Here is a 17,500-nt window from a genome sequence, read left to right as displayed (position 1 = left end):
GTAATTCTTTTCAAGCTAGTGGACTGAAAGCTACAATCCGGGTCAAACGACTTTAGGACACTTGTCAAATTTGGAGCGAAAAGTGGAGAATTTACTGTACAAGCCTCCATCCTTACATGAACAACGCATGTTCTTCTTTCGCTGCCTTTTTCGTGCCCCCCTTCCCCCAAGAAACTGTTGAAACATGCGAGCGAGCGATGAACGGATGTTGATTTCGGAGATCACGAAAAATCAACATTGTAATGGGGGGAGGGTAAGGTAAAGTCTCTGCTTACGAGCCAGAAGGCTCATCAGACCGGCGCTTATCTCCGGTTTCTGTAGCATGAAGCGACTAGGAGTATTTATACTCCCCCCTGGATGGGATGCTAGTCCATCGCAGGGTTACCCCCAGCATTACGCCGGTACCCATTTATACATATTGGTGGAGAGAGGCACCATGAGAGTAAAGTGTCTTGCCCAAGAACACAAAACAATGTCCCTGGCCAGGCCCCGAACCCAGACCACTCGATCCGGTGTCGAGCACACTAACCATGAGGCCACCGCGCCTCCCACTATGCAATGGGGGGGAGGGGGAAAGCAGGAATTGTCCCAACAGTTTTGACCAGGATTGTAGGTTCCAGGCTTTTGTGCAACTTTGGCAAACATCCCCACCCTCGCTAGCTTGAGTTATATCAAATTTCTTGCAATTCACCACCCAAGAGAGAGCACTTTTAAGTCAAGTCTCCTGGGTATACCCCTCCTGGCCCAGGTTGCTTGAAGCATGGTTAGTACTAACCAGCATTAAATACCATGGAAACCTATTGGTTTTGACACCTCTTAACCAACAGTTAGCGCTAACCGGGATTCGAGCAACCCCTGGGGCTTAACAATGACAGTTTGAACTTTAGTGTTGTTTTTATTTTGCTTTGATCATTCTCTTCTGTACGATCCTTTTGAGAGTGAAATTGAGTATTTTATTGTCTTATTATTCCATTTTGAATGTGCTTTTATGAAATGGACAGAGAAATCACAAAGGATGTTTTCCACCCTTGCCATGGAGCGCAAGTAACTTTGTCCCACTTAAGCTCCTGCAGGGCCCCTATTTTTCAGGAAAGGGGGGCCCTCAGGGACTCCCTAAGACAAAATCCTGGTGAGGACACTGCTTCCCTCTACATACAGTACTTTCATATCTTCCTTTTAACCTCACACTGATGCATGATTTAGTTTGATTGACAGCTTCCCCAATAACTACTAATGCACTTGTGCTCAGCTAGGTAAGTTTAAGACTTGAAGGCTCAAACTAGTTTTAACACTTTCAAGAAACTGTAGTAATTAGAAGGACTCAATCGACACAATAATTGTTTCATGGAAATGGCAATGATATGGTACCATAACTTATGAAATAACAATAATTGCTTAACAAAACACACTCATTCGTGTAAATGTAATAGATTACCATGGCAGCAAAAGAGCCATCTAAATACATCCTATATTTGGTCTTTAAATGTTTATATCCCAAAAAGGATAAAGCGATTAGCAGGCTGAGATAAAACTTTCTAGAGCAGATGCATACATAGCTTAAAATTTTAAGGTGGCTCTGAATCTGCTCCAAAGAAAGAAGAAGGAAAAAAGGACCTTTAACCCTAATAGCCACTAAATTCTTTAAAATACCCTCCAGGGAAAATGACATTATCATCTGAGGTGAAGCAGAGGCTGAAGACACACAGCAAGCATGATCATACCAATACCACTTCTTTTCGAACCAGTTTTCATTTTTTTCTCAGCAGCAGTTCCTATCTCTTACCTTCCCACACTAGTCATACATTATGTTAAGCTACATGGTTGGCAACTGAGACATTTAACTTAAGCATTTGACAATTTTGTAGGACATTAATTTCACTCTGCTGAGAAAACCTATCCCCAGAATTATTTTTTCAACCACCAAATGTTGCAATAAATATTGAAATCTTGTCTTGTTACTGTAACAACAGAATAAAAAAAAGAATATAAAATCTCTAAATATTAAAAAAATGTTTCAATTGTATTGGCAGTTTGCTTCTGTGAGATAAACGACAAACTTTACAAGTACAATGACAAAATTATGAAGCTTGTCACAAAAAATAATTATTCACATTTCCTTTTTTTCTTTACTCTTATGTAAAAGGACCACAATCCATGACCAGGTGATTCTTTACACCTGTCATAACATGTAGACCAACAATACTAGTACTTACAGCAAATACCTATAATTATTATTGTTTAATTTGCATTGAACCCATCCAAAAAGTAATTGCCATAAATTTTTTATTCACCTCATCTTGCTATGAAAAGCTCCATTTAATGTGTGTTCTGTCATCAGTACTGTATGGTCTGTCGTCTGTTGAATTGATTATAGCACATTGCATGTATATGAAAAATTGGTTTCTGTTTTTGACTACTCGGGTGATCTTTCATTTTAATGCTGAAAAAAAAACAAGCTTGGCTAAAGGTTATTTTTAGTGCTAAATATTATTATATTTTTGATATACTTGTGGCTGGTATATATGTCGCTGGGTTCAGTCAGAATATTCTCAAATTTACCTCAAAGCCCACGCTGTCACGAAATGCCGTTGAACACACTTCTTTCTCTTTCTAAAGCGCTTAATAGATGTGTGGTCGCGTGAGACAACTTAAATTTCAACACCAGAAAAGTAGATTCTTCGACTTACATACAAATATTTGGAGAAAAAGAAACCGCATTGATAAACATCTTGCCTCGTGAATTTTTTAACGCAACTGACACTAAAAATAAATAAAGTACAGTTGTGTCTGCGCTGCATGTATGTTGCATGTGAGAGAAAATAATGATCAGTTACGAAACTTCCTTTTCAAAAGGGCACATACCCTTGAACGGTGCTTGCTGCTTAATTAAAGCAAAACAACCAACAGCGAACCAAAAAATAAGCTTATTATCACACTTAAGAACATGATGCATGCACACTTCCTTGTTTCGCAGTAAAGACAAAGCCGCCTTTATTTCACCCTTTCACGGAATTGACAGTAAAAGGGAGGGTGATTTTTCCTCTACATTCTTTAAGCATATGGCAAAACGCATCGAAGACTGAATGATCATAATGCAGGCTACTTTTTGGCCTATCATAAAACAAGCCCACCAAACCTTTCTGTTTCTCGCCAGACTAAAACGTTCTTCCTGTATGACTGTGTATTTGTACAGTATATTTGTAAGCCAATATTTTAACATTTTCTTTAATTAAGCAGCGCAAAGATATAAGATTCTCTAGCTAGCGAGACGACCAACAGCTTTCACATATACCTTTGGCATTGCTGAGAAGTTCACTTTCGTCACCTCCGGGGGCTTCCCTATAGCCTTCACTGATTGGATTCAGCTGCATGGCAGTCACAGTGGAACTAGTATTTACATGCAATTGACAAATTATGAACTATTTTCCTTAAGACAGAGAGGTAACCCCTCTCCCGCCATCAACACATTCAAACGTCTTCCAAGAACCAATTGATTTTGCGCAAGGTCTGGGCAAGAGGGTGTGTTTAGAATTCGAAGGATCCCGAAGAATCGAAACCGAAAATTTCTACAACCTGACGATGGCACCAAAAGCCATGCATTAAAGGGGCTAGGTCACGCTATTTTAGGTAAATTTGTTTAATTTTGTTAATTATGAGCTCCAAACGTCAAATTGGCAGAGCAAGAGTCTTTCATTTGCAAGATCACGGCCACATAACAACTGAGAATGATTTTCCAGCTGTGTAAATGACATTTTGATATAAACTGATATAAATTTGAAAAAAGGTGGGCCGACGTTTTTCAAATTTACCCAAATTCAATCCATTTCAATCCTCTCCAGTTTTGTCCATCCATGTCCCTTCTTGGCTTCCCTGTGTTTTGTTAGAGTTCTTCTATAGTTTTGAACAGTTATTTTGATATTTTAGTTAATTCTATGACCATTCGATCAGTGCTGAAATTGCCTAAAATTGCGTGACCTAGCCCCTTTAATGTATTTGGTTGGGTGGAGTCTCGATGGTTCTACTTTCCATAAATCTCATTCGGCCAGATGTCTGGCAGTGGTACAATACCATAGCAACGGGACATATCCCGCAACCAAGTGGTTGCTAGGAACAATCGTAATATCACGAGTAAGCAAAAGGTATGCCAAAAGTAATCGATGTGTTGTGTAATTTGTAGCCTTTTTTCCTTAATAGCTACCCTGAGAATATGGCGTTACGAAGTGGTTTGATGGTCATATTGAAGTTTTTAATACATACAAGATAACAAGTGTCTGTTTGTTGCTCCAAGCAACGATGAAAAGTGAGAGTTCTTGTGGCGCCTTGTGTCAACATCCCGAGTGTTGGAGAGCCAATTTACAGCGTGTAAAAGATGCCGTGAGGCAAAGAAATGGTCTTCACACTCAACAAACTTTGGAGCATACACAGCTTCAAAGTAGAGCTGAAAGGGCCGATTGTTATGAAGATGGTAAGTGTTGAAGACGTGGCTTCGCGCCAGACGAAACAAAATAAATTGGATTATGTGGCGCGGACGACGAGGCATAAAAAGTAAAAAAGTATTGAGACAAATCCTTCTGCTTTCTCGATTACCCTGAATCTCACTGTACTAGTTAATGTCTTAGTTGACGGTACATGCGTATGATGTGTTAATTACACACAATATTTAATAGTTTTAAATTTTGAAGGATATTTCAATGCTTATTTTGGAGGCATGCTTCGCCCCTGCCAAGGGACTCATCAGAGAACTTTCGGTACAGCCAACTCGTCAAACATCTCGTCCCATCAGCACAGCATTCAAATGAAGGTGGCAATCTGGCCCTATATCTCTTAAGGATTCCCATTTGCATAACATGCCAAAAAACCATTTTAAATTGTATAGTATGGAGAAAAATTTCTTTCTAAGGAAGCAACACAGTGACACCCCAGGTTACATGTACACAGCTATAAAAATTTCGAGAGGGCCATTACCTTCCCACCTGAGAGTGAGCCCTATAGATTTTACTCTGGCTAGTGCCAGACAATTTTATTTACCGATTGGGGGTTGCTTTAGGCATGAATGTGTTAGTCAGGCCCGTACATAGATATTGTTAACGGCATTCACACTTAATAGGCTAAAGCACCCCCAACTCCCCTCATCAACCCTTTCCTCAAAGATTAAGGCCACATGCATGAATGATATATCAGCACACCACCTGGTGCTGTACCTAGAAACCCAGAGGGATCAAGCAAGCTGCACAGAATTTTATTATTAATTAGTATGTCTTGGTCGCATTTGTTGTACTTTCCAGGTTCTCTTCCAACACTGAAGGTTGTGAACATGTTTGGGGAGTCTGATTTAGGAGATAGTTTTTCCCAATTCAATGGACCGTCACCACAGTCTAATCCATATTACCAGAGATCAACATCACTGCCATCATTATCACCAAATCCAAGGTATGAAAACAATTGATTACAACAGGGTTTGCACTATTCCTGGAATTCTGAGCATTACAAAACCATGAAACAGTACAACAGCAAAACAGTGAAACAAAACAAAAAAACACCATGTATGACCCCACCATACATTGAATACTAACCGAAAGAAATAGGATTTTTACATGAAAGATGACATATTATTGCCCCTAATCTCAATCTTAATCTTAATCCTAATCTTAATCCGTGTTCACACTCAACGTTTATTATGATCAACGGAATTATAATTCAGGCTATCATACCCATTCAATTTTATTCAATTTTGGTTCTGTTCACATCTGTGAAAATTCAAATAAATTATAGGGTAACATCGCATTGTGAGACAAAATGGCACCATATTGCGTGGCCGCCATGATTATCATCACTATACTTGAGGCGAGGAGAGATTACCAAGGATACATGTAGCTTCTGAGAACAGAAGATGACAAATCCAAATCTGCGCTCCATAAAGCGATTAGAAGTTTCATCTGCTCATACCACCACGTGTTCGCCATTCTGTTATGCACTATAATTACTTCAAACAACCCCCTTGAGGTTGTTTGAGGTAATTATAATCCAGTTATAATCAGGGACTGTAATTAGTTGATGTGAACCCATTTCATATTTAATTCGATTATAATTCGATCACAATTGAGACCTAATGTGAACACAGCTTTAGTCTAAATTAATTGGGAGCAATAACGTTTTTGGCCTATCTAATCTCAAAATCCAACCTTTGTCTGTGAATATTCAATGTATGGTTTCGTTTCGCTGTTTCATGATTTAGTAATGTCCTGGAATTCCTGGAAAACTCCTTGAATTTATCTATTACTATTAACCCATTGACGAGTAAAATCGTCTGGCTGGTTTAGGCCGGTTTGAGTGTCAAATGGTTAGTTGTAGTACTAAAAAATACAAATATAAACAAATTTTAAAAAGCTGAGGAACTTAACCTTATTGATGACGAGTTAGATATTAAGAAAAAATGAATGAGAAAGATAATATCAAAAAGTTTCTCGACATACACTTACATGCAGCTGCAGAACAGAAAGGATTAAATTAGATAGCCTTTCAGTGCCCTTGATTTGAATGGCTTGAGCATGGAGTAGATGAAAGACCACTTAGGTACTTTGGTCTTTAGATTTTCTCATTGCCATCATCATCATCTTTGTCATTTTTATTATTTTGAAACCTTCCCAGTAAGTCAATTTGCTCACTAATCAACTTTGTTTTGTTTTTCTTCTTCATGACCTCGAAGTCAGCCACTGACCCCATCATATACTCCTACTGTTCCTGTGCCTCGTCCTTCTCCAGTGACACCAACAGTGTTAACGGATTACCAGAAGCGGATGTTATGGAAAAGGAATGTACAAAGTGCCCCTGACAGGACCAGTACAAACTATGACAAGCAGCAAGCATCCGTTGTGTGTGTCCATGAGCTGTATGAAAATGATGAGCTGCTACAGGATTGGAAGGATGTGTATATCACTTCAGCGTACCTTGTTTGGTGTCAAACCAATAGGGTAAGAACTCACAACCACAAACTTTCGAATTATGTAAGTTAGGGAGACATAACATGTGCAGTTAACAACTGCATCGAGCTGAGGGGATGGTAGGTGCCCAGGATATCCGGGGCCTCCACTGTGATCAGCCAGTCCCTAGACAGTAAAACGCTCCCATGGCTCAGCATAATTGGCATTTAAGTCGAGGGCAGAGTTATTCAGCAAAAGCTAAAAGGCAGTATTAAATACCAATTTAAAAAACTAAAGCTTTTATATTCAAAAACTGGTAATTCAATCTATTAGCTTTAATATGATATATAGTTTGACCCTATATACAAAAAATAGCGGCAAAACAATTTCATTTTTCAGTGGACATCTCATTTTCCTTTACTGAGACAGAGACCGTAAAGGGATTGTTTATGCCATGATATCTTCAAGCAATTTCAAAGATCATAACTTGCAAGCTGTGAGTAAGCTCTTGGTACAGAAACGATTTTCTTTGTTTTGTCCTCATAATGAGAGAGCACCCTTGCAAAGAAATATCCATGTTTTTGTCCGAATGTGGGTAACTCAAATTGATGTAGTCTTCTGTAGTAACGATAATCCAAAATTTACAGGGCAAGTAATAGTACAGTTTTCACCTTTAAAAAATGCACAGTCCGAAAAGGGGGAAAGGTCAACATATGAGAAAAACAAAAGAAATATACAGAAATTAATTTTCATTTCAATTTGCAGAGGAAAAAAAGGAAAGCAAAGAGCACTGGGTAAGATTTGTTTTTTTTTCATAATTAGATTTTGAGAAAATTAACTACTGGTAACCCAGTAGGTTTCCTTCTTCATACTACTGTTAGTGAGTCCCTATAAAGGGTCAGTGACATAAAAAGGGGATCAAGAGCCGCAGGGAATATTTGCATGCCCAGGAGAGGGGCATGGGCGACTCAGGGTAATGATGATTACTCCTCCCCCCACCCCTGCGAGGCTTGTGAAAATAGAGAAGGAAGAACACAGATTCTCCTTTTGTCTCTTTATTTTGTAATGTTAATCACTATCCTTTCAATTGGCAAACTTTGGGTGGCAGGGAAGGCAGAGCCTATGCCCCCTAGGGTAGCGGTGTCCCTAGGAAGACCCCCTAGAGTAGCAGTGTCTCTGGAGGCAACCCTATGTTAGAATGTAACATAAGGTGGACCAGAAGAGGGGTGCCCTTCTGGAAGGAGAATAGGTCAGATGGTGAGTTGTACCATCTTGAAGTAAGCAATCCGGACCTATTGCCAAGGAGGGCTGTCCCACATACTGTGGGGTAAAGTGCAGCCCAGGATGCACTTCCCTGCCACCAATAAGTATATTAAAGTAAGAAATGTAAAAGGACACACATAGGGTTGAGTTTTCTAAATTTAGCTAATTTTTTTTTAGTTAAACGGTGGTAACATGCGGAATAACATAATGTAACAAACTATGAGACAAAATAACCAAACTAAAATAAAATACCGGTAGATGAAAATAGCAGAACGTAAAAAATATTAATAATAATTATATATGTTTTTTGTTATCAATTAACATATATGTATAATTTATTTTCTTGTGTTTAGATCGATTAGAAAAGATCCTCGCAGAGTAACTTTTAAAGATGTTACAGAAGATATGATTCCAGCTGGGATGGAGAAAATACAGCCAGTAAGAGCCAGTAGCTTACTGTCTTTCTCATGGCGGGATTCATTGAATCAATTTGTCCAATCTGCTAACCTGTGGGAGGGACACAACCACGTACATGTAGAAAATTCACTTAGCTCAACAGGAGTTCTTATAAGTAAAGAACCTCTTCCTTATTTTTCCTAATTCTTGAAATGTACAGGCATATTTTGAGCATAAAGATTGCGAAAGAGTCACAATCAGTGGTTGCATATATTCAAAGAAATAAATTATTACATACTTACTGGGTACTACCATTGTGGACACAATTAACCCTAATCAAACCACAGAGACTTTACCCCATGAAATTCTCGTTAATGGTGATCTTTACGGAGCTCATTACTGTTCGTTTGGAAAAATATGTTGAGATCCAGCTGACTTACAGGACTATTTTTTCTGACTCATTACCAGAAGTGGCCAGAACCACGAAGATCACCCACTGTTGGGCTTCCTTACAGTCCTAGTAGAGGCAGTTCTCATCGCCGAGTGCATGTCCAACACCTTGACCTTGCCAATTATGGGTATGTATCTTTAACATCTACTCCTATAATTTTTTTTTATCAGAAACTCTTTTAGTTATTCAGTTAGGGCTCTTTGATATGCTGCCTTAGTGGTTTCAGTGGATTTTTCCTGAAGTGTATATTAAGCAACTCCAGCTTTCAAATGTGTTTTGAGCAAAAGCCATGTTCATTAATTTATTTGGCCTTTCTATTCTTGGGTTGCACGTCACACAAGTGAAAACATGAATCACTTACTATTTAAGAAATTGAGCCAAGGAATGGAAATGTTATAGAAGAGGAATAAATAAACAACCGGTCCAAGTCTCAGGGCTGTGCGATATTCCGTACTTGAGTTATTCAGCAAAATATATTACCGGTACTCAAATTTGTAGAGTTTAGTATTGAGGGGCTATGTTGGTGTACTGCTGAAGTACACCAACATGGTGGCCAGAAACCTTTAAAAACATCTGGAATTTAGTTTGGCTGTCTTTAACACTTTCTGCTGTATAATGAGCTAGCAAACATTTGTATGGACACGTCTTTTAGTATATTGGCTGTTTAGGCCACAAAAACACAAGGGGAATCGGTGTTTTTATGCAACTGGGCTGTTTTTCGAAAGCCCTCAACATGTCACGCACCGTGAAAAACTCTGAAATTCAAACTGCTCTATTTCCGAAACGAAGCACGGTACTGAACTGAAAACACGCAAACAGATATATTTTTAAAACTTCTTGTAGCTGATCGAGATAAAAACTAAAGAGCCCCTTTAGTTTTGTATTTTAATTATTTTTTTGTGACGTCACGTGCAAACCAAGAATATTTCTGCCATCTAATCAGGCATGGCTAATTCCATTATTTTTAAAAGTGTGACCTCCTTTGCCTGACTATGGTGTTGTAGGTGGGGGTGTTGCTCCAGGATTAAATTGCAATCCATGGAAACTGTCTCTTTCTATGATAATGAACTAGCTGCCAAAAGTGGAAGCCCCTGTGATATCTCAGGAGTTCAGTGTCCAGCTCTTTACTTCTGTTGTTGATGTAAGGTGCTTCATTTTTGAAAATGGGTATTATGGTTTGGCAACCTGTCTGTTTCTGATTGAATTATAGAATTATAATAAATTATTAAGCATATTGAACTGTTACATGACAAAGAAAGGGAAAGATCATAACAGAATAAATGTTTAGCTCTGTTGAAAGAAGTAATCAGGCAACGTATATCGATCAATTAACTTTTTTTGGAGAAACACTTGCTACGTTCATGTAGCCATGTTTATATGAATCGACGGCTTAAAAATCCAAAGCTAAACGACGTTTTTAGGCTATGTTAAAATAACCAGAAAATTTATGTTAATTTTATGTTTGGTCCTTTTTTGATTCTAGAAATTGGTGAAAGAAGTTTTCACACAATTTTCTTGTCTTTTTGTTATCAGATCTCTTTCTTTCAATTTAAGGAAGATCCTCTCAACCTTACTATTTCCAGATTTTGCTACTTATGACATGTTCACTTTCTTTTCTCAGGTTAGAAGATTTTGGTGACTTTCCTAAATCAGTTATCGCTGGAATCCTTCAACACTTAAAACCTAAGTATGTTTCATTCATTTAAGTATAGGAATTATTACTTAATTATACTTGGCATACTTATGTTTATACCACTTAAATGGAGCAGATTCTGAGTTATCTTGAGTTCACAACTGTAAAATTTTAAGGTGGCTTATCATCGATATTTGGTCTTTTAAAATGGTTTTCCTTTTCCTATGGGACCTCTCCTGTTTCTAAAAATTAACAACCTATCAAGTTGCTTCTCATTTTCACCTGTGCAGATATTGAGCATGTAAATGATTGCTTTAACTATGGTTTAAAAAAAGAATACCCTTGGTGGTCAGTCAGCAAGACTACTTTAATTAAATCTGAAAAAAAGAGTATGTGTGATCATCACAATGTCTTCATCAGTGAAGTGCTTGATTTAACTGTCGGTCACTTGATCGTAAACCATGTGACAATTTTTGAGCGCCATAAACAGGAGTTTATTGCATCAAGGCACAAGCTTTTGAAACTTCTGTCAAAGTATCTGACCACATCCCATTACAGCAGGTGGCATCTGTCAAATCTCTTGGTGTGTACACCAACCAGTTTTTACTGGGAATATGACATACGATTGCTTTTCCCGTTGGCACAATTAAAGCATTCAATATTTTATGTCCAAACCCACATTGACTAGTTTAACGTATGTAGTGCCAGCAAATGGCAGTAAAGGCGTAAATTATGTATTTGCTGGTAATGACAGTGATTTGAATGCTTTGCTAAGCTTGGTCATCAAAGAACAGTAATGAAATCTGTTTGATTGTATACAGTGTTACATGAGATGACGCCCGAATATTTGACATGAAATTTGACATGTCTTAAATGACCATGTCAATTCGGACGGGTCTAAAAAACAGGTTACTTTTCAAAGGGACACTCGTTACAAAACCTTTACTAATGCTACACTTAGGCCTCATTACGTCTAAAAACAATGTATAGGTTCAACTTGAAGGTTGGCCAGTTTGAAGGTTTGGGGAACACCTTGCTTTAGTGTAGGTAAAACAATGACCTGTGATGAGTGACCTGTGAAAAGTGACTTGTCCTTTAGCCCCGTCGTATCAATTCCTTCAGTGCGGAATACTGAACGCAAACTTGTGCTTCCACATTCCTGCACGAATTAGTTACAAAGGGAAGCTTTTACATACATTTTAGTTGTGGAATATTACGCTAATCGACTAAATGATTTTAAGACATAATTGAATCGCCACAGTTTTATGAACTTTATCGCAATTTAAACACAGCATCCAAGGATGGCAGAGTTTTTTGCTTTATTTTTTTCTTTTGCCTTTTTAGCAAGGCCGTTAGATATTTCAAAAGTAACGAGTTCATGGAAATACCTCGTGTACGTAAAGTTGTCTACCTTGATGTACAGCTGTAGTTTCTTTTTCGGTAATCAAACATTTCTGTTATCCTTGTACCTTTCAGTAAAGAGGCAGGGGACAAAAAGTTGCCATTGGGTTTACAAGCTCATCCCCAGCAACAGTCCAGTCCTAGAGCAGGAGACGCAAAGACTAAATCACACAGGACGGATCGAAATGAACTACCAAAAACTACAGATGCACTATTGCAAACACTTGAGCAAACAGTCAATGATGAAAGCTCACGTATGCTTCTTAATATCGACATTAATTCCCATATTACTCCCCCATTAGAGGAGCCAATGATCAGTGAAGAGGGACGAGATACAGAGTCAAGTTCTTCAAAGCAAGGAACAAATGCAGAACCCAAAATAGTCACAGTGACAAGAGAGAATTTAACAGCAAGGCGAGGCCGTGTTTTGTTGCCTCTTACCTCAGTTGGTGTACCTACACCGCCTGGACCTAAAGTAAAACTTAATCATTGCATGAATTCCATCCCTCGCATTTTGGATTTGGGCGTGGCCATGGAACCAGTTGAAGTGGTGTCCGTCACTCCGACACCCACGGGAACCCCAGATGAGGAGGCGGTGGTCCAGGATTCCCAGCTTTGTCTCATAGATGACCTTCCTGTGGAGCGGGTTCCATCTGCAACAGGACCCGCTTCGCCCAATTATGATAGATATCGTCTGGTTAGAGGTCACGTGACTTCTGCTCTTAGGTAAGGACCAGCTCCCAATCTTTGACCACATTCGTATCATTTCTCACTGTCTTCCCGCAAGCGCCAACATTGTATGTTACTTCCAGTCAAGCCATGAGAACACCAAAAATATTTCCCTTTCAATTCAACCGAGTGATCCAAGTATATTGACGGTGGCTTATATTGGCCTGTAGATCTTGCTCTTTAATATTTCGTGTAGTCAATAGTGAACCGGGATCTTCGTAAGTGAAGTTGTTGGTCTTTGGATAATATGCACAGTCTTTCTTATTATGACAATTTGGTACCTTTAAGCAAACCAATCCGCCCTTCACGGTTTTCAAACCTCTTCTTTTCTCAAGCATCGTCTACTAATCAGAGGTCCTTTGTTAATACTTCTCGAATTTTGCGTTTTCTTGGGTTATCAACGCGCTTACCAGTTGGGAAGGAGACCTGAGAGTATAACGATTTGCTGATGGAATTCCCCCAGAAAGCACTTTCTCCTCGGCTAATTTAATACCCTGGGTGTTCAAGCTTCCGGTGCTGGCTTTCTCGTTCTGGAGAAATCATAAATAATCTTGAAAAGATTTTTGGCAATTTATTTAATTCTTCGATGGCACATATCCAAAATGGATATGTAATGTAGTAAAGTGCATTTTTCTTGCAAAGAGGTGAATAAAATCACACCACAGCCTGTTAACTTTCCAGTGTTGGAAGTGCTTGGCTATTTTCAAAAAGGGCCATGAGACCCGTATGCTTCGCTGTGTTATGACATTTTTATCATCTATTTGACTTGTAACGGACATATTACCATCTTTATCGGATCTATTACAGATCGTGTTTCTTGCTAATCACAAACAGGGCAAAATTACTGAATGCTGATTGGCAGAGACGGAGGGCATTTTTCCTCAATCACGGGGGTACTTTTGGTAATCAAGAGGGCATGATTGCTTGAACCTGAGTGGTTAACAGTTGCTTATCCTGAGCAAGCGAAGTTACAAGAGAATTATCTTCCAGATTAAACTACTTTTTTGTCCACATATAAATTACATCTTAAGCGCTATTTCTGTTGACAGAAATGGATGGTTGGTTTGTGAAAACTTTGAAAATGCTATTACATATACTAATCACCTTGATAATAACCCTCGTTACAGGTATTCTCCTTCGCCAGTGCGCGCGCCAGCTCCAACGCCCATCAGTCCAGAGAGATACGGGCAGTACGGTCGTACAAGAGAACTCAGCTCTTCCATCGCGTCCCGACAAATGAGACACTGGGAGGAAATCAGAAGTGTGAACGATAGAGATGAACTTCCTGCCAATATGGAGGCTCTCGGAAGCCCCCATGAGGAGGGGGACGAGATAGCAATTGCGGAGTCAGTTTTCATAACAGAAGGTGTGACACATGACCCGACTGTTACACCGGTATCAGGTAGAAAAGACAGAGAGGAGTGGCCCGAGGAGAAAATGATAATAAATATTATTGAGAATGGAGATGATTTTTCGCGTTTGGCACGTAGTCCGAGTCCTGGCAGTAAAACGTGCATCCCTCGTGATATACTTGCGGAATTTCGTGGGGATCTCTTTGGAAGAAATACCATGCTTATTGCGGGTCACAAAATGACGGAAAAACAACGTATTGCTGAAGAATCTGGTATCGTATCCGATGCACCAGCTTACATCGCCCCCGCTTGGCGAATACCTCGCTCAAGGACTCCCATTCAGTTCTCAGAAACTCCATCACGGAAAGCTCCCAAACCCCTCAGACAGCCCCCCGCGGAAAGCGTTCCCCGGTCGTTAACAGTGCAACCGATCATGCGGACATTGCAAAGACCCAAGAGTACTCCTCCAAGGAGAAGCTCCTCCTGCGATTCAGTGGAGTTACCACTGCAGCAGATCTTGTCCGATTCATCGCTCATAAATACATCACGAGACAATATCGAAAGTCAATCCATGGTCGTTCAGGCATCGCCATCTTCTGGGAACACCTGTGGATCTATACCCCCTCCTCCCTCTCCTGAGGTTCCAATTGCCGCTTCGGTGGCCACAAGGCTTGATCCTCTGAGCGAGGTTGAAGAGAAAAGCAGTTTAGCTTCTGCGAGTGTTGCAGATGGTACGAGCCTGGTGGAAGATCGTGAAGATAATTTTACTAACCAAGCTGAAGAGAATGTAGACAATGAAGAAGTTAAATTCCAACAGAAAACAGACAAAGTCGAACTTGAAAGAAACAAAGAAGGAACGGATGTTCTTGAAGTGACAAAAACTGTAGAAAAGGCGCTGGATGAAACAGAGGAGCCTCCGAAATTAAAATCGCAGCATGTTGGTTATGACCCCCTCTCGTCGGATGAGAAACTGACCCTGCAAAAATCAGAAACTCCTGACAGTGAAACAAAAGAAAATCATTCACACGCTGGCTCGGAGGGTGGGGAGAGTGTTGAAGCCCGCGAAGGATTCGTAAACCGAATAGAAGAGTCGGCCAGATCTGGTGACACGAAGCAACCAAACGAGGAGGCCATGCCTCCTCCCCACCCCCCTGAGTCACCGGACATTATCAACACTCCTGATTTTACTGAGGGGCTGGACATGACTCTCGATTTAGGGGCCGAGTTACGTGCAGCCATGGAGGGACTGGACAATTTAGATGAAAACGACCTTGACGATGTGGTCGCTTAGCGGATAATTCAAAGACATCGCGGTCAAGTCCTTGGACATATACTCTACTGAAAATACGCATAGAGGTTGTTTTCTAATAGATTACAGTATTGTAAATATGTTAGTTAAATGACATAGTCATAAAGAAATTGCAAGAGAACGTGATAAAATTTGTTTCTTTGTTTCGTTGAGTTATTTTGTTATCTACCTCGAAAACCCCCACCGCCAAAGACGTGCATGTAAGTATGTCCCAAGGATTACATAAACAAACAAACTGCACCTTGAAGAACCTTATTAACGACGAATGACTCGAAACTCAACAATAAGACTGTATTTGGCAAAGGTACCGCCATTTCGCGTTAAAAAAAGAGGAAATAAGGGCTTGTTATTTAATGGAACTTATTTACTATTCCATCTTCACGGCACGCAGTGATCTTCATGACACAGGAATTGTCAAGGACAACAAAGCGAAAGCATTGGAGGATAAAGTCATTCAATATCATGTTTTTTTTTCAAACAAAGGTTGATTAGCATTTACGAAAATAAAGCGCTCGGCGCTTGGGTGTCACAACTTATCGACTGATTGGTCTTTCAGTCTTTGGCAGCCACCTCCTAAGGGAAACCGTCTGGTTGTAGTTCTATTCAAAAAAAGACACGAAATGAAGGATAAGAGTGACTTCTTGGCTTTGTGCCGATGACATTTAACAGTTATCTGTAAACAAACAATGTGTCGTTGTTAGAATTCCAAAAAAAAAAGCTCTTGGCCTCGAGTTTGGCAGATGAACAAGTCACTGTCATCTCTAACGAAAGCTCTCTTCAACTGTGCCAGCTTAAGATTTCCTGACTCCGAACATGACAGAAAGGCTTACCAACAATTTTGTCAGTGTACTATCCCACCCGAATCATGGCATTCTTTGGTGGAAGTTATTCTCAGCAAGTTGCTGTTGTTCATCTCGATTTGGGGCAATGTCCTTGTCATTTTCGTCTTACAACGACTAAAGCGAAACGGAGATCAAATGGGTGCCATGAAATTGCTGATTCAGAATCTTTGCGTGGCTGATATGTCTGTCTGCATTATGTACAACGTTAGTGAGGTTGTAGGCGTTGACTCGATTTACACCACCATTCCTGTGTGTAAGCTAGTAGCCGGGATGTTGTGGACTACATTGGCAACCTCGTCTTGCCTAATTTGTTGTGTTTCCGCCGAACGTTATCTCGCGACGGTGAAACCATTTGATTTTTCCATTGATACTCGTAAAACAGTTCTTATGGTCGTCTTTTCGTGGTATTATTCTCTGACATTTTCCATCCCTGACTTTTACTTCATAACTAAGGTGGAAGTGCCATATTGCGGGAGAGGAATCGTTCCGTTATGCTCATACGACTTTTTAAGAGGCACGGATGTTACAATTACTTTGCTCACAACACTCTCTGCAACGTTTTTGGTTCCAATCATTTTTATCGTTTGCGTTAACATCGCTGTTGTCAAGACTTTATCGCGTAGCCAGGGCTCAAATCTGTTCCGAAAACTCCGGCCTAAAGCCGATAGAAAGCACCGTGGCGTCGTATTCATAGTTTTGCTCCTGACTGCCATATTTGTCGTATGCTCTTTGCCATTCGCTACTCACTTGCTGTGCAACGCATTGAATGTAAGGATACCAAGGGAAGTTACTGCCGTTGCTTATTATCTAATGCTTGTTAACAGTACTGCAAACGCATTTGTATATTCGTTTTTCAGTGCCGAATTTCGGAAAACCTGCAAAGAGATGTTTTGTTCTCGTCTAAATGCATTGAGAAACTTGTTCAAATGAAAGGACCAATCGACGAAAGAAATACGTCTTTTGTTATTCAGTTTCCCAAGAGAATATCTTGAAATTGCTTTCCAATAATTATTTTTAATCGTAACTTGTTCCTTACTGAGTAAACAACTCATTTTATTGAATGTGAGCCACTTACCGAGCTGTTTGCTTTGGTGTTTTTAACGAGATTCATTATTTTTCATTTGGAAGTTTACGTAAGCCCGGTCTACACTACAGAAATTTCTTGGCATGGCTCGGGTGAAATTGGCACGGGTCCCAAAAAAAA

General features: G+C 39.7%; 3 protein-coding genes across 7 annotated transcripts in view; 2 read left to right on the top strand and 1 right to left on the bottom strand.

Annotated features, from left to right (window-relative positions):
- The window catches only part of LOC138023889 (mechanosensory protein 2-like), a 20,589-nt gene extending 17,087 nt beyond the window's left edge, over positions 1-3,502 (bottom strand). For 2 of the 3 annotated variants that reach the window (XM_068870976.1, XM_068870987.1), the window contains exon 1: positions 3,293-3,502. In XM_068870976.1, the coding sequence (XP_068727077.1) occupies positions 3,293-3,371 (79 nt within the window). In that variant the 5' untranslated portion in view covers positions 3,372-3,502. The remainder of the gene's footprint in view (positions 1-3,292) is intronic. The other variant, XM_068870979.1, reaches the window with a different exon arrangement.
- Positions 3,503-3,528: 26 nt separating this feature from the next.
- LOC138023841 (uncharacterized) lies at positions 3,529-15,575 on the top strand. 3 transcript variants are annotated; one of them, XM_068870929.1, is made up of 10 exons: positions 3,529-3,627; positions 4,195-4,465; positions 5,286-5,430; positions 6,707-6,971; positions 7,686-7,714; positions 8,537-8,621; positions 9,048-9,157; positions 10,652-10,717; positions 12,140-12,790; positions 13,921-15,575. In XM_068870929.1, the coding sequence occupies exons 2-10, from the start codon at positions 4,294-4,296 to the stop codon at positions 15,434-15,436; spliced, it is 3,039 nt and encodes a 1,012-aa protein (XP_068727030.1). In that variant the 5' UTR covers positions 3,529-3,627; positions 4,195-4,293; the 3' UTR covers positions 15,437-15,575. The 3 variants fall into 3 exon arrangements, with proteins under 3 accessions (XP_068727030.1, XP_068727036.1, XP_068727043.1); XM_068870935.1 differs by lacking the exon at positions 3,529-3,627 and adding an exon at positions 3,654-4,139 and having other exon boundaries at positions 4,289-4,465; XM_068870942.1 differs by lacking the exons at positions 3,529-3,627; positions 4,195-4,465 and adding an exon at positions 3,654-4,139.
- Positions 15,576-15,704: 129 nt separating this feature from the next.
- Positions 15,705-17,357, top strand: LOC138023885 (somatostatin receptor type 5-like). Its single transcript, XM_068870970.1, has one exon. The coding sequence runs from the start codon at positions 16,195-16,197 to the stop codon at positions 17,224-17,226; it is 1,032 nt and encodes a 343-aa protein (XP_068727071.1). The 5' UTR covers positions 15,705-16,194; the 3' UTR covers positions 17,227-17,357.
- The last annotated feature ends 143 nt before the right edge of the window (positions 17,358-17,500 follow it).

This window comes from Montipora capricornis, chromosome 2 (assembly GCF_036669925.1).
Source record: "Montipora capricornis isolate CH-2021 chromosome 2, ASM3666992v2, whole genome shotgun sequence".
Classification (NCBI taxonomy): Eukaryota; Metazoa; Cnidaria; class Anthozoa; order Scleractinia; family Acroporidae; genus Montipora; species Montipora capricornis.
The sequence above is the reverse complement of the archived record's forward strand: the minus strand, read 5'-3'. Positions and strand labels throughout refer to the sequence as shown.

Coding starts and splice junctions, on each gene's coding strand:
- LOC138023841 (XM_068870929.1), top strand. CDS start 4,294: ATGAAAAGTGAGAGTTCTTGTGGCGCCTTGTGTCAACATCCCGAGTGT. Junction 5,431..6,706: donor TCATTATCACCAAATCCAAG/GTATGAAAACAA, acceptor ATGACCTCGAAG/TCAGCCACTGACCCCATCAT. Junction 9,158..10,651: donor CTTGACCTTGCCAATTATGG/GTATGTATCTTT, acceptor TTCTTTTCTCAG/GTTAGAAGATTTTGGTGACT.
- LOC138023885 (XM_068870970.1), top strand. CDS start 16,195: ATGAACAAGTCACTGTCATCTCTAACGAAAGCTCTCTTCAACTGTGCC.